The 15,700-nt window shown below is 39.1% G+C and overlaps 2 protein-coding genes across 3 annotated transcripts in view; one reads left to right on the plus strand and one right to left on the minus strand.

The window, feature by feature from the left end:
- Positions 1 to 15,700, plus strand: part of adcy2a (adenylate cyclase 2a) — a 76,603-nt gene that overhangs the window by 20,379 nt on the left and 40,524 nt on the right. The window contains exons 21-25 of one of the 2 annotated variants that reach the window (XM_049729281.2): positions 125 to 271; positions 507 to 617; positions 715 to 829; positions 1,878 to 2,002; positions 3,236 to 3,667. In XM_049729281.2, coding sequence (XP_049585238.1) covers positions 125 to 271; positions 507 to 617; positions 715 to 829; positions 1,878 to 2,002; positions 3,236 to 3,388 — 651 coding nt within the window. In that variant the 3' untranslated portion in view covers positions 3,389 to 3,667. Of the gene's footprint in view, positions 1 to 124; positions 272 to 506; positions 618 to 714; positions 830 to 1,877; positions 2,003 to 3,235; positions 3,668 to 15,700 lie in introns of those variants that run through there. The other variant, XM_068651772.1, reaches the window with a different exon arrangement.
- dnah5 (dynein, axonemal, heavy chain 5) overlaps positions 4,673 to 15,700 on the minus strand; it is a 58,441-nt gene continuing 47,413 nt past the window's right edge. The window contains exons 78-88 of the mRNA XM_049729278.2: positions 14,788 to 14,909; positions 13,431 to 13,580; positions 12,114 to 12,359; positions 11,751 to 11,970; positions 11,107 to 11,312; positions 10,103 to 10,306; positions 9,378 to 9,593; positions 8,533 to 8,745; positions 7,898 to 8,050; positions 6,205 to 6,436; positions 4,673 to 5,427 (exon numbers count right to left, since the gene is read on the minus strand). Coding sequence (XP_049585235.1) covers positions 5,276 to 5,427; positions 6,205 to 6,436; positions 7,898 to 8,050; positions 8,533 to 8,745; positions 9,378 to 9,593; positions 10,103 to 10,306; positions 11,107 to 11,312; positions 11,751 to 11,970; positions 12,114 to 12,359; positions 13,431 to 13,580; positions 14,788 to 14,909 — 2,114 coding nt within the window. The 3' untranslated portion in view covers positions 4,673 to 5,275. The remainder of the gene's footprint in view (positions 5,428 to 6,204; positions 6,437 to 7,897; positions 8,051 to 8,532; positions 8,746 to 9,377; positions 9,594 to 10,102; positions 10,307 to 11,106; positions 11,313 to 11,750; positions 11,971 to 12,113; positions 12,360 to 13,430; positions 13,581 to 14,787; positions 14,910 to 15,700) is intronic.

The following is a 15,700-nucleotide window of genomic DNA, read 5'->3' on the forward strand; positions in this document are numbered from 1 at the left end:
TTATCATGAAGTATTGAATGTCAAGGCTAAAAGCGTCTCAAGCGATGTCAAAATCTGTCTAGTACTTCACTCAAACTGGAAGTCTTGGCTCTATCAGTTTTAACTTGTGCTTTCTATCTGGCAGGATCTGTACCATCAGTCATATGATCTGGTTTGCGTCATGTTCGCCTCAATTCCAGACTTTAAAGAGTTTTACACGGAATCTGATGTCAACAAAGAAGGATTAGAGTGTCTCCGGCTTCTCAATGAGATCATTGCCGATTTTGACGAGGTAAATGAATAATAGCTGTTTTCACTTTTGCCTGGTTTATCTGATAGAGGGTGAACGGTATTTTTAATAGTTCCATCTATCAATGTATGACAAGAAACATGTTTATCTTCAAAATGCTGGACTGGATACATTCTCTAGTATTACAGGGATTATATTTACATGTACATGAATGTTATTTTTTGATTTATATTTCCATATTAAATATGTTCTGTGTTCTCTGAATTTTTGTATCCAGCTATTGTCAAAGCCTAAATTCAGTGGTGTGGAAAAGATTAAAACTATTGGAAGCACATACATGGCTGCCACAGGTCTCAATGCCTCACCTGGACCAGAGTACCCATCACAGGTTAAGATAAATACACGTGCTTTAAAATTATAACTTCATCTATTTTGATATTCTGTTTAGAAACAATAGTGTTGTATGTTGTGTTCTTTGTTTACAGGAACATGACAGACAGTACATGCACATTGGGACCATGGTGGAGTTTGCATTTGCTTTAGTGGGGAAGCTGGATGTTATCAACAGACACTCTTTCAATGACTTCAAACTCAGAGTTGGTACGTTAGAAAATACGCATGGCGACGAAGTTAATCATTTATTTTTAGACGGAATGTTTTTTTCCCCCTGCCCTTTAGATTTACCATATGTTTAGAGATGGAGCAAGCATTCTTAAACTATGACGCTTCCGTTTAGAAACACATACTACTTGTTATATAGGAGCTGCATTTTCGCCATCTTGGAACAACCAGAGAAAAAAAAATATTGCATGCTATTAGCTACTGTGTGTATACTGAGGGAAAAGAAGAGGAAATGGAGACAAGAAGGTCCCAATTCGCTGCATGGTGTCAGAGCAAGAGTTCAATACCTTCAACCTGTCCAAAGAGCTCAGCATGTGATGCTCCATTAACTCAGCAGTGCGCATGTGTGTGACAGTACATCCCTGCTGTTTCCAGACAGACTTACAGAGAGGGTGCTGGAAATACCCACCTATGGTTTAACAGGATAATGAATACCACCGTGTGTCGGTGATCAACTTCCACTCCAGAAATTAACTCAGACCGATGTGAAGTCCACTCACTGTGCAGTGCTGTTCAAAATGCTTTGGCGGACCTATTTATTGTTGTGGATAAAGGACCTGGCTCCATTTGACCTCCACTTAAGCTCTGCTCTAACGGGAATTCATTTTTATATTCAGTTGTCCAAAACTTGTCTGTGCAAAGGCAAAAGCCTCCCTACAGGAAATCACATAAAACAAATCAAAATGTTGTTTATATGCCAAGCCTGTGTATAGCACTGAAATGCTGTCAAAGAAAGAAAATGACGATGAAAAGGCAGACGAAGAGGAAGATGGAAACCAAGTGCTGTGTGCAAACTACAAAGACAAACAAAAACAAGAAAGGCAGTAAAAAAATGCAAATTGAGTTTTGTGTGGCCAGGGCATGGTTTATTTAACATATGCAGTGGGTAATAAAACAACCGCAGCACCATAACATATAACATGGCAATGTCAGCATTTTGGTTTTAAAATAATGCTTGTTCAAGTCCTTTCAGCTTTTAAAACAGACTGAAACATGACTGTGATATTGACCGTGTGTTCTGCCGCAGGTATCAACCATGGTCCAGTAATTGCTGGAGTCATTGGTGCCCAAAAACCACAGTATGATATCTGGGGGAACACGGTAAATGTCGCCAGTCGAATGGACAGCACGGGGATACTGGGAAAAATACAGGTAAGCAAGTTTCCTTGATACCAAAAACGATACATGGGGCACTTAAACTGAAGCTTGCTTTCCATTGAATGTCTTAATCTTTACACTTCATTTGACTTTAAGTCAGCCAACACTAACATACACCTTTTTAATTTTCTTACTGATCATTGTATGCCCATTAAAACAAGCTGTTTGGTCTTGTGCTGGCATGTGAGTAATGTGTGTTGGAGTGTAATCCATCTGCAGCATGTTCACCCAGGCAATGGCATCATGACCAATCACTGCTGTTTTACTGATTTGCATGTTGACTGCCCCAATGATTGCTTAGAGGGTATCAATTTAATTTATGTGGGGGCTGTAAGGGATAGAGTCTGGTCCACATCAAGTGTTCCACAAGAAAGAGGTTCAAGTATTTGGAAAAAAATGGATCTAATCCAATCTTCTGAATCTTTGTTAGTTACGGCTCTGAACTTAATGGTTCTTCAGAATGTGAACAAAAATGCTGAGCACGTCCTCTCCCTCATCTCTTTACCCTTTGCATACTCCTTAGCACGTGTTAACTTTAAGTATGCAGTATGGTGAGGCTTCACCCAAGTCATGAGCACGGGAAGAATCCACGCCAAACGCAGTAATGAAATCCCAAATGCTGTTATCTTTTTAGAAGCCAAAACTCTAGGCAAAAGTATTTTAGCAATAATCACTGTGCCTTTTTGACAAACTGAATATGGGCAGTAATAATAGTCTACTCCGGGGGGGAAGAAAGTGGTAGTGGGGGGGGACTAATTGTATAAAATGGATTGAAAAGAGAAAAAAACTATCTGTGCTGCTCTCAAGGACACATCAGATGAAGTGCTTCTCCAGTAGTGTATTGGCTCAATTCTTTGTTTCCTCTAAAGCACCACTATTTCATTTGTTTCTATTGACATTTTAAATGACAGAACAGATGCATCAAGCAAGAACATCACATCCCATTTGACATTGTCCACTCTTTTTATTTGCTCCCTGCCTGACCACTGATAAATTCTAATTGTTTTCCACCTACGCAGTGGAACTGCAGTACCTATGTGCATACAGTATTTGTGATATATTTGCAATTAATATTAAGAAGGGTTGAGTCATAGTTTATATGCTGTGCGCGTGTGTGCTTGCGTGCATGTATATAGAGTAAAGTTGATAAAGAGCATGGCTCATTTGTTTGCGCTGATAAGAAGAGGGAAACACTTTGAGTGGATTTTTTTTCCCCCTCATCTGCAGGTGACAGAGGAGACAAGCCGCATCCTTCTGACTCTGGGCTACATGTGCTCCTGTAGAGGCATCATTAACGTGAAGGGCAAAGGAGAGCTCAAAACCTACTTTGTTCACACAGAAATGACCCGCTCCCTGTCTCAAGGGAATATGATGCCATGAGACATGAGTTGAATTATTTAGGCTTCAGAGCTAACACTGATATCAGATTGGAGACTTTTTTTTTAGTAGCCGTGGAAAAAAAATGTACGTATAGGGGAAAAAAAAGACCCAAAAATGTTTTTGTCCTGCTGCAGCTGTAGTATGTATACATTTGTCACTTTTGTAAGTGTAGCATGTACAGGAGATAAAACCATGAATAATCATTTGATTGTTGGATTAGCAAGGTAAAGTGGCAGGAATCAAGCCAGCCAAGCAAGTCCAGCTCCAAAAACAATCCAAAAGTACCGTAATTTCCGGACTATAAGTCGCGCTTTTTTTCATAGTTTGGGTGGGGGGGCGACTTATACTCAGGAGCGACTTATATATGTTTTATTTCACAAATTTTTACTTGAGCATTAAGACATCACTTACTTACAAGTATAGTTGACCACTTCCCATGTTATTTTTAGTATAGTTGATCACTTCACATGCTTTTATATCTTTATCTTGAACATATTCAAAACATAAAAAATAGAGAAAACATCAAATAAAGCAATTAACACTTTAAAGCACCATATCCAAGTCCACTGTCTGCTGTATGTACACTTGCTCTATTTTTGCTCCTCTTATATTTATTATTATTATTTATTATTATTTGGCCCGTTCTCAGCTCTTTGTTTGTGTTTGTCACGTTAGCATACCTATCGTTTAGCCTGTTGTTGCTATTTAATGAATTGGAGTGACACCGATGGTTTTATAAACATGTTATTCATGTAATAGTTGTCCTTAATCACTCTATATGTTACATCAGGCTCGTTCTCAGCTCTTTGTTTGTATTTGTCACGTTAGCATACCTATCGTTTAGCCTGTTGTTGCTATTGTTTAGCCTGTTGTTGCTCGTTCATGACTGTTTTTGGTGTGGGATTTTGTCGAATAAATTGCCCCCCAAAATGCGACTTATACTCCGGAGCGACTTATATATGTTTTTTTCACATTTTGGGGCATTTTATGGCTGGTGCGACTTATACTCCGGAGCGACTTATAGTCCGGAAAATACGGTATACTTTTACTAAATTCTGGCAGGCTTCAGAGAGCCCATGACTGCTGGTTATCAGTCAAAAAAATCACTCTGTATTCCAATCGCTTTGCACATGACAAGTTGGATTATAGCTGATGTGCAATGCTGGAGTATAAGGCGAACAAGAAGAAAGACTTTTGTTCTGCATGGGAAATAATTTGAGCTCAGCGTGACCAAAGACAATGGCATGATTGACTCGAGTTTTAATTGAACGATGCAGGCCAGGATGTTCTTGAATTGTCTTTTATTCAAATGAAGACTGCAAAACATTACAGAGGAATACTGCATGACTACATTTTCAGACAGAGACACGTGACATGAATATAACTGCATCAACCTTTTTAGAAGCATGGAACAATGAATGTCTATGAATGAATGAATTCGGTCTATTATCCATGTAGGGCCATGTTTTCACATCAACTTATCAAAATTGGCTATTTGCACAACACTCATAATTTTAAAGGAGGTTAAAGTGACACATTCTGAAAGAAAATTACAAGAGTCAATTTAAACGGAATCTACAGGTTTCTGCTTGTATCTGTGTACAGGGTAGCTATAGATAAGTGGTGTGGTACGGTAGTTTTGTAAGAAAAGAAAATATTGCTCCAAAATATTTGGATGTGTTAATGATTCTATTGTTACTTTTTTTTTTTTTTTAAAGCAAAACACAAATGTCATTAAATTTCCATGTATTTCAGTCATGGTGTATTTATTTGAACGAAAATAACCAGGATGTTTAATAATGGTATCGTATATTCAGTACCTGTTTGCATGGATTTCAGGGTGACTCTTTAAGGTGCTCCATTCTGATGCATATTAAAGCTCAGTGATCATTTGACATCACAGAGGAGCGCCACGCCTCGAAGAATCCAATGTTCTGGAGCAAGTGTGGTCTTGAGGTCGACTGCTGCAATGTAGTTCATGTCTGTCCTAACTGGCTTTTTGTAGATTGGGCAAGAGTAAAGGCGACTGTCTTTGATACCTGCAACATGTGGGCAAAAGACAAATAATATGTATTAGTATTAAACCTAAAAAAATTTTTAAAAAAAAGTCCATAGTTGGGAGCTGATAATCTCTGCCAAATGTTTAGCCACTGCGGAGGTCTGCAATCTCTTTTTTCATGCATACAACTTGAGTGTGGAAGTCAATAAGCAATTCAAGTTTGTGGGAAAATTATACCGCAACATGAAGTTGCCTTCAACCTTTCAACCTTTAGTGAACGTGTGTGTTTGTGTTGATGACTCAAAATCTGAACATATTATCTGCTTATTTGTGTGGGTGGAAATGTTTTTGTTTTGTTGTTCGGTTTGCTTTAAGTGTATGAGGCCTTTTGTGGTACATTCAATACCTTAAAAAATAGGTTGCAATATTTCTCCGAATTTCAGTGTTTCTTACAGCGCTCATCAACAAAGACAAACATTTTTTGGACAGACAACAGATCAAAGTTATTTTTCAGAGGAGAAACTTTAAACGGTCACAACCAAGCTTTACTTGTCTGTTTCACTTACAAACAACAGGGAGTTTTAAATAAAAACACTGTGAGGGACTGAGTAAAAATTGTGTTATGGTGTGTGCTGCCTGCTTGAAAATAGCATTTTCTTATCATGAACAAACACTTGTGCCATCAATCAATACTCGAGCTAAATTGCAACGTAATTCGGAGTGTGTGGGAGGCAAATAGACTTGGACAGGCAGAAAATAGTGGCCCTGTAAGGGACCCTAAAGGAGAAAAACATGAGAATAATCATGAAAATGTTACCATTATTCTCTGCATACATCCGGATCACAGGCATCATTTCAAAAAGGACTTTTGGTTTGGAGTCGATGAGTTTGCAATTGCGGCGGTCCCAGCCGGCCCCCTCCAGATGTAGGCCGTAGACATAGACTCCCTCGGCAGGAGGCTGCGCGATGTCATCCTTCATCCACTTGGTCACTTCGTTGCATAGCACCATGCGATCCAGAGCCCAGCCTTTATTGGCTCGGGTGATCTCCTGTCAGAGCCCAGGGAGAAATGTATCCTCATATGAGCACAGTGCCACAGCATAAATGGCAGAGATGAAATATGATATGTTCCACCAAGGGAATCAATGCTGATAACAAGGCCGTAATAGAGGTTCAGTGAAAACAATGTAGACCAAGGAAGTACACTACATCAACCAAATTGTTTACGAGATGTTGCGCCAACAAAAAAGAAAATCAATCGTATATGCCTTGAAAAGCGCAGAAAGTAAGTGAAGAGAACAAATGCAATAAAAGGAATGTGACAGTTGACTATCATCATATATATGTCATTATTCGGACATAAAGATCTTTTTGAGTAAACTGCCAAGATTTGAACTGATGAATAAATACAACTAGAAATACATTCAGCTAAGAATTCACTCATAGCCACAAGCTCTATACAGTATTATCTCCATTCGCAGTATAAAACCAATTACATTAAATTCTCTGATATTAATCAATAAAGCTTTATTTACATTTTTTAAAAGCAACTCAAGGCACACACATAATGAGGGGGATACAGTTTAAGTGTACCCATCCTGCAGTCTCAGTAAATACAGTAGTCAGGAAATACGTAAAGTACTGTCAATTGATGAATTTAATGGACTAACATGGCCTTTAAACTAGTGATGGAGAAATAAAGCATGTTCAACAATGAAATGATAAAAACAATATGCTAACAGGACCTTTATTCATCATAGGACATCACACACCAACGACAAGACACTTTTACGAATGTGTCGCTCCTGTCGGATCACTTATCCAAATATATCATATGACCGGTTTCATTGAAACGTATCTAATGCTGAGTGTTATTTGTAACAGAGGTGTCAAATCCAGGTTGAGAAACTAAAAACCCGGACACACTTTGGCTTTAGCCACAGGTGCTTCAACTCAACCGTCAGGTAAATGAGCGAGCTCCCATTTACCTTTCGGTTCAGTTGATTTGAGGCATCTGTGGCTAAAGAGGAACTGTACAGGGTTTTTACTATCTGGACCTGGATATGACACCAATGACTTGTAATTATAACTTGTAATCTGTTTCAATGCTGGTCCTTCAAAATATCATGTCTTCACATGAAAACAAGTCAGTGGCACTAATCTTGTGTTTTATTGGGATGTCACTGCGAAGAAAACATCCAAGGATTTTTAAATTGATTTGTTCTTTGAAGCTTTAATGACAATTTGTGCAATTGCATTGATTTTAGTGAGATTGGTCATTTCCATGAATGCAAATGTAAAGGATAATGATGGTTAATATGAAATAATCACTACATTGGACCAAATTACATCATGAATATGTGGGGACGGTACCGGTTTTGACAAAATCACCAGGCTTAGTGCCAGACCTGCACTCCCTCTCACCTGTAAATAAAATTATGTGTTTGTACAAATGGGTACCTCTCACTTTGGCTACCATCTGCTATCCCGCCTCACTGGTGGGTATGTACCTGTCTCATAGCTGTAAGAAAGCCCTGCGGGTTGAAGAATCCAGTCATCCAAAAGCAGTTTGGTCGCCCTTCAAAGATCCAAGACTGAAACTGCCGGTTACGCTCAAGTAACTCTGTAAACCAGAACCCTAGAGTGCTAGAGGCCCACGATTCCTTCAAAAGAAGACAACACGATATAACGATATAAATTGTTGTGTAGTTCAGTGAATGCAAAAGGGAGACATGAAAAACAATGAAACATGAATTACTGTGTAGCAGAAGACAAAGTCAAAAAGTTAATTTCATTTAGCACAGTGGTATTGAATTAAAAAAGAAGAGTCAAATCGGCTATTAAAAGCACTGCAGATTTCATTTGTCATTCCCGAGTCCCAGCCGGGAGGTCAGTCAAGCCAAAAACATAGCTAATTTTAATCAGAGCTGTCAACACTCGTGTATTAAGTGTGAGACTTGCACATTTCAGGGGGCAGTTTTGGCGCTCTGATTGGATGTTGCAACTGTCTGTTATGAGGTTTGCATGGCTCGTTCATTTGTTTATTATTTTTAGGTTTAATAAAATTTGATATTACTTATCCTCTTTCAATGTCACAGGAAAAGTAGAGTATTTGCTTCTGCATATAAAATACTACTGTGCTGACCTTCTTCCAGCGTTCAGGAATACGTGCATCGTACATGCAGTCCAGGGCGTCTCGCAGATTTTCGCTCATGATGATAGTACCATCGGTCGCCAACTTGAGATCAGTTAGGGTGTTTCGGACCAGAACTATGATCCTCTGCATGCGATCTATCTCCTGACGCAGGAAGATGTTCATTGGTTGGAAAGGACCCATCTTCTGAAGACATTCTCTCACCTGGTGGAAAAAAAAAAGACATATTTTCTCCTTTAGTGGCTTCACTTCAGCACCAAACTTGCTTGATTCATTTTGCTTGTATGGTTCCCATCTGAATATGTAATTCTGTCATTTTCAGGTACAATAATACCATCTTTAGTTTCTTTTCTTTTGATTGTTCAAATTTACACTAATGTATTATGGCTTACAAATTGGCCTTGTGCAGAATTTATAGAGCATTATAAACTGGAAAATAGGTTGTGCTTGTTTCCTTATAGACTACTTCTTGGAACATCCTTAATGTGATGCTTCTGTAGCATACACATGCATCTTTTCTCCCACTGCTACTGTAGTACATTGATGATAGCTGACCAGTATTGTATTCCTTTCATTAGCAATGCCTCTTTGTTTTTAAAGCCCTTTTTTTTCTCTATTACTGTCTTCGACACTCACTAATGCATAGTCCACCCCTTTGTCTGCCTTTACCACCCTGCTACTTAGCACGTTACCAGTGAAAGGTGAAGAATATCACTCATGATGTTTTGCTCTACTGAAACACTCCCCTGAGGGATCACACATGAACACACACTCAAACACGTTTACACACACACACACACACATGCACGCACGCGTGCACGCACATATACACTTACTTCAAATGGTACATAGTCTGCGGGCAGTTTCTCCAACATGTCGTCAGCCAGCCTGGACACCACAGCCTCTCTGGTCTCCCCTCCCCCCGATGAGCTATCTTTGGGCTGAATACTGAGAATTGTGTCCAATACATCCTTTGCCAATTTACTTTGGTAGGTGATGTCTGCATTTGGGTGCAGACCAAACACCTCTGGAGTGTCATAGGCTGGGAGACCCTAAAGAAAAGCAAATTATTAGACATTGTGCCCTGAGAGGGGGGGCCGGCGATTGTTTTAAAGCCTCAATTATAAAATGACACATGGGACTGCGTCAAAATCGCTAAATAAATCAATGAATTATAAGGAAGGGATCCAAAGACAAACACGAGCTAGTGTGTGCGCACGCGTGATGTTCTTAGTTTTGTTTTTTTGTTTGTTTTGTCAGTGTTATATTTTCCTAGTGTATGTCTCTTAGATCATTGTTTCCGCCTGTTCTTGTTAGACCCGCCTATTGTGACTTCAATCAGCTCCCTCAGTCGCTTGTGTCTTGTTCCTCGTTGTCTCAACTGTTTGCCTGTATTTACTTCCCTTTTTTTCTGTTCAGTCTTGGTTGGGTCATTGTCCAATTTGCTGCGTGTCATGCTATATGCTTGGTGCTGTCCTTGTCTGTTTTGCTCATGTTTGAGACTTTGTTGGCTGTTATTTTGATCTCCTGCTTCTTTAGTTTATCCCTGAAATAATCTTACCTGGATATATGAAAGATACTGGTCAACACTGGAACATTTTGGGATGCTATAGCCTTTATAGAAGTTAAATGTTGGTCCAAACATTTCCTCACTAAACCAGACTTTGGAAAAGGTGTTGAGAAGGCGCTTGTCATAGTCATCAGTCACACGGCCACCATACTGAATTTCTCCAATCATATATCGCACTGTAGTCCATGAAACCCCCTGTGGAACACAAACACGCAACCCTGCTGAGATTACTTTAGGAGTGACAGCAGACAAAAAAACTGGCATGATTTCACCACTACAATCTTGATATACATGTTCAGTAAATGTACTGTTTGTGTGTGTGCGTGCATGTGTTTGTGTGTACATGCATCAATACAAAATGAAAAAATGGCAACTATTTGTGGCTCATCTTCCTGATTGCTGTAGAGGTGCCCTTGCAAGGCACCAACACCTTGACTCTAGCATCTAGTCTTCTGGGTTCTGCATGTGTGAATAATGTATAGCACAGTGTAAGTTAAATTTCCACTTGCAGTATTAAAATAAATCTCATGTAAATTTTAAAAAAAGCAATATATATATTTTTTTTTTAATTAAACAGTATATGATGTTGTATTTTGCTGAATCTGACCCGCCTGAGAAAAAACAGGAACATTTTCCCTAACTTTTTATAGATAATTTAATGTCATTTTGTATGAAGGAGTGATGGAATATCTTTAAAATGCTGTCTAACGAGCTTTGGAAAAGAAGCCCAAATATTTTCCCCAGATACGCAGGATAGCACAAATTCTTCCATCCATCTTATTTGTTTTGATACCACAATGTTATTTCCCCTTTGACCACTTTTTAACCTTCACTGTGATATGTCATTGAATTATTGCAACCTATTATATTGCAACTAACATACAATGTACTGACCGATTTATTGCACAGCAGAGGCCACTATTTAAGGGGAATTCCCAAACAGACGGTAAATCTGCTTTTCAAAATACTCGCCTCGGTGGTGACTGTTTTCCTACCTTTTTGACGTCCATATCGTCAAGATGGTTCTGAACAAATTGCACAGTTGCATTAAAGTCTGCTTGGTTGAACTCATAGGGAATGTTCCATCCCAGGGGGCCGTACTTCCTCCTTTCCTGCACGGTGCTATGAAGAAATGCAACCCCATACAGAATAGGCTTCCACTGCACCATATTGCTGACATCCAAAAGGTCCTGGTTAATGCCTAGTGAGGGAAATGTGGATAAATACATTAGCTACAGCTGAAGGAACAAAGGGCGCGTCACAATTTTCAATTGTCCCCTGGGAACCTCGTGTATCCCTTCTAGTTTAAGGCAGACAGACACAGCTGATTTATACAAATCATTTTTCTCTTCTGCTCTAACCAAAACACCCTCATGCCTATTTTAAATCCAAAGACCTTGCCTGCTGTTAGTCTTTAATACATTTATCTGCACATTTTCTCTGCATAATTTATATGTCTTTTGAGGACTACGATTTTCTTTTTATGCTAATTTCCTACTTCCTCTTTCAATCATCTTTCTATCAGGTGCCTCTGTGATGATGGGCTACGGATCGATCTGTTTACATTTCATTTCTGCCATATTTATGCTTGGCAATGATCTCAGTCCAAAGTAGAGAATTGACTGGTCAGGATGTATACCTCCATAGGTTCTTTTTAGCCCCGCCTTCAAGCCCTGCGGTGGCTCATTTGTAAACTTGATCGACATTTGGAGAAGGGTGATAGGAAAGTGCCTGTGGACCTCAGTGGTCATCCATAGGCGGAAACCGTCATGGACAAAGTCTGTCTCGCTTATTATGTCCATTAGTTCGTCCATGAAATCCAGACCAAGGTGGCAGTTCTGGAGTAAGGCCCAGCCGCCCTGAGGACAATGGATATTGGCACTGTTAACTCATGGAGAATGTATAACATGTAACCAAGAGTCCAAAGGATGTACTTTGAGAGAACATCTTGGAATACATTACTGGACAAATGTCATAGCTCCACCTCTTATCGCTCACTTACATTAGCTATATTCTGTTGCAGAAGTTTCCGGGCATGGACCTCTTGTCCTTGTCCCATGGAAACATATTTGGTCTCAATCTTTAGTCGTTTTCCCAAAGCAATGATGGAGTCTGTTGGGTCAGAACCCATCGACAGGAAACAGATCATAGGCGTCCGCGAGTCAGATTCCTCCCAAGTCTGTTCCAAGTCAAGAATGGCCCCTTCAGTGTACTTCTCCCCCATTGCTTCCATTATGTATTTACGGGCCTGTAGAAGAGGATCAAAGTGATGTGAGATAATGATACTTTAAAAATTCAGCATGTTATGATGACCCCCCCCCACCCCTGTATTTTCTGCAAGGCTGATTAGTGAATGAAAGGATTAAAGGTATTTTTCCTTCCTTTTGAGTCAGAGGTAAATCTTATTTTAAATTATCAAAAAAGGACAGCTACACTATGGGTTGTGAATGCAACAAAAACTTCACTTCAGGCTTAAAAGCAACATGCAACAAAACAGTCCATCAGGATGATTGTAAATGTCCATTAGGTACTCCAGCTAAGAAAGTTTGTGAAAGAGAAATAGTTCATCATCTACTATATAAACCTTAATTCGTTGAAAAGCTTTGACCTGGGAATATCTTAATGTACATTATGAACTTTTTAGGTGGAAATAAAATATATTTAATTTAATATTTAATTTCCTACTCTGGACTGTGATTTTAACTAGCTATCTCCCTTTACTATGCTGTTTCTTTCACTGAGCTAGCCGTGTACTAGGGCTGGACTGGCAATCAAGCACACTGGGCAATTTCCCGGTGGACATGCAGTCCTCTGGGGTCAATGATGTAGGTTGTTGTTGTTGTTTTCTTAACACACCAGTGATACTAATTGATCACCAGCGCTCATGGCATGTACTGTAGTAATGTTTACTGCCCAAAATCTGCCAATCACAGCACGTTATACTAATTAAATAGCAAATTGTCAAGGCTGGTAAGTGATGGATGAGAAGCAAATGACCATTTTAGGCTCCATCATAGAATTTTAGGAATTTAGGTCAAAATGTGTTGAAAGGTTGCATGGCCTTAATACGGTAATTAAAAATGTTTTCAAAAGTTCTCCTACACCTTAACCTAAAGATCTAAATACATATATAAATGAGCAGTCTATGATTTCTACTCTATTGTGCTCTGGTAATTATGAGGGGCTGGTCTGAGCAAAAAGTGGCATGGTCCAGATTACAAAAAATGTTTTTAGGGTATTTATTGTGAAGCACCATCAACTGCAGCCTGCATTGTAGAACACAATTTCAGCCATCAATCATAATGATGTCATTTCTAACCTGTGCAATGGTGCGGTCGGGACACCAGCAGCGAATAAGAAGTAAGCGCCTAAAACAGTCCATCGCTTGATCGTAGGAGTTTGGGACCTTCTCCTCCTCTGGTGCTTCCTTATCAAACCAAATCTTCCACTGCTTCTCATTGCGATTTATCTGTGAGGAAAGTGTTAAAAGGTAGACAAATGAAAAACTGCAAGATTTTTCCATATCAAATGTTAATCAGAGCATCAGAAAGGCGTTTCTATTTTGCTTGATTAAGATCAAATGATCAGAAAGGATCATAAACACAAAGATAGGAGATGTCTTAAATTTCAGTTAAATGATGAAATATATTCTGAAAGCACTCCATTAATTGTCCAAATTGTCCTAATGTGTTTTGGGGACATAATGAACATGGTCCTTTCTGCACCAATCCTCAATCCTTAATTACATGATCTACGTACAGTGGTACCTTGACTAATGAGTTTAATTCATTCCGTGACAAAGCTCATAACTTAATTTACTCGTACATCAAATACATTTGCAGATCAAGAGTCAGAAAACTTTTTATCACCATGGTTGCTCCATTGAAATAAATGAAAACGCCATTACCATTTTATAGTTATTCTCAGTCATTTGGAGACATCAGATCTGAATTGAGTTATTCAATCTTCAATTTTTCATTTTCATGAATACGTTGCAAATTCTTTGGCACATTCATCTAAGTAATTAGGTTTCATTTTCTGCTTTTCTGATATTATCATTTGCTTATGTGAAGTTGATCAAATAATGTTATTATGGTTTTCTGTTGAATAGTCTCACCCCAGGAGTATTTTGGCATTAGATCATCGCATGATTTTCTATGCAAACAGGTCAAAGGAGTTATCATAATGTCGAACATGTTTCTAAACACGTGTTGGCGATGGCCATCATCAACATATAAACGCAGTAATCAAACTGAAAGTAACACACAAATTCCCACGTATAGCAGTTATGTGTGTGATATGTATTTTGTGCCATTAAGGGTTGGTTAGTTGATAAGTCACATCAGGATCTGCCGCCATTTACCATATGGTTACTTCAGTGTGTGTGTGTGTGTGTGTGGGGGGGGGGGGGGGGGCGTGCGTGCGCTCACATGTCTTTCAAAAATTAATTGAAGTTCCTCCGAACTAAGCTCATTTTACAGAGCACTGACTTTCTCACTCCATATGGGAGCTACCTGGCTGTCAGTCACACAAATGACTGCGTGTGTTGATGTGTAAACATTATCCTATGGTGCACGTGTGTGAAGCTGACATTTGACATGACGTTGACATGCTTCTAAAAGCAGATAACAGCTTTGACAAATATCCATGGGCGCCCAGAAACAAGTGTTTTGTACCTGATCCAGTACATCAGAGAACTCCCAGTGTTTGCTGAGGGCCACAAGATTAAGCCAGGTCATGTCAAGAATCCATTTTGCTGGTTTTGGAGGGCACGCCTTTAGGTCCAGGGATGCACCACCTGAATATTAAACCAATTCACAAGAATTTACTTCAGTGGTAACCTACTCTATTGAACTAAACTTCCCACTCTCTAACTGTTTTTTGTCATGGTGTACTGTTTTGTCTAATGAGAGAAAGTGGATCAAATGACACCTTATTGAAAAAATGAATTCACACAGTCACTGTTCGGCCGGTCTGAGCTGACAGATGGTGGATCTGTATGCATATAGCCAACTGTGTAAGCTTTAGCCTTTTAAATAGTCCAAGCCTCTTTTCCTTTTTATTTCTGCACTGAGGAACACTCGGCTTTGGTAGGTTTTAAATGTCTATAGACAGCCACTAAATGTATCATATAAATGAATAAATATTATATAATGGTAAATTTAGTTTAACCTTGTTTAGGAGCCTTGGGACTCTTTCCCCAGTTGATGCGTTCATCTGTTGCAAGCCGGCACCATAAAGGCATGTTCTCTGCACGGCCAGCATCCATATTGCAGCTACTAAAAGGTCGCATCGGATGCAACTCAATGCCATTTCATTAGGAGACTAATTATGATTAGCGTCAAGTCCAAATTACAGTATTAGAAATTGTTACATACAAGGACAAAGTATGGGATTCTTGCATAAATGCATAAAATGAGATCCAATCTTCCATCAACATTTTGCTTAAACTAATACCATACAAACAATGAATGTTCTCATGCTTGTCCTGGACATGTAAACATAACAGTACACGTCAGAAAAAAAGGGAATGTTTCAATCTGGTTGACTCTAATTTAATACATATTTGAGTAAGGAGTAATAACCCCG

This window comes from Syngnathus scovelli, chromosome 9, assembly GCF_024217435.2.
Source record: "Syngnathus scovelli strain Florida chromosome 9, RoL_Ssco_1.2, whole genome shotgun sequence".
NCBI classification, from domain to species: Eukaryota; Metazoa; Chordata; class Actinopteri; order Syngnathiformes; family Syngnathidae; genus Syngnathus; species Syngnathus scovelli.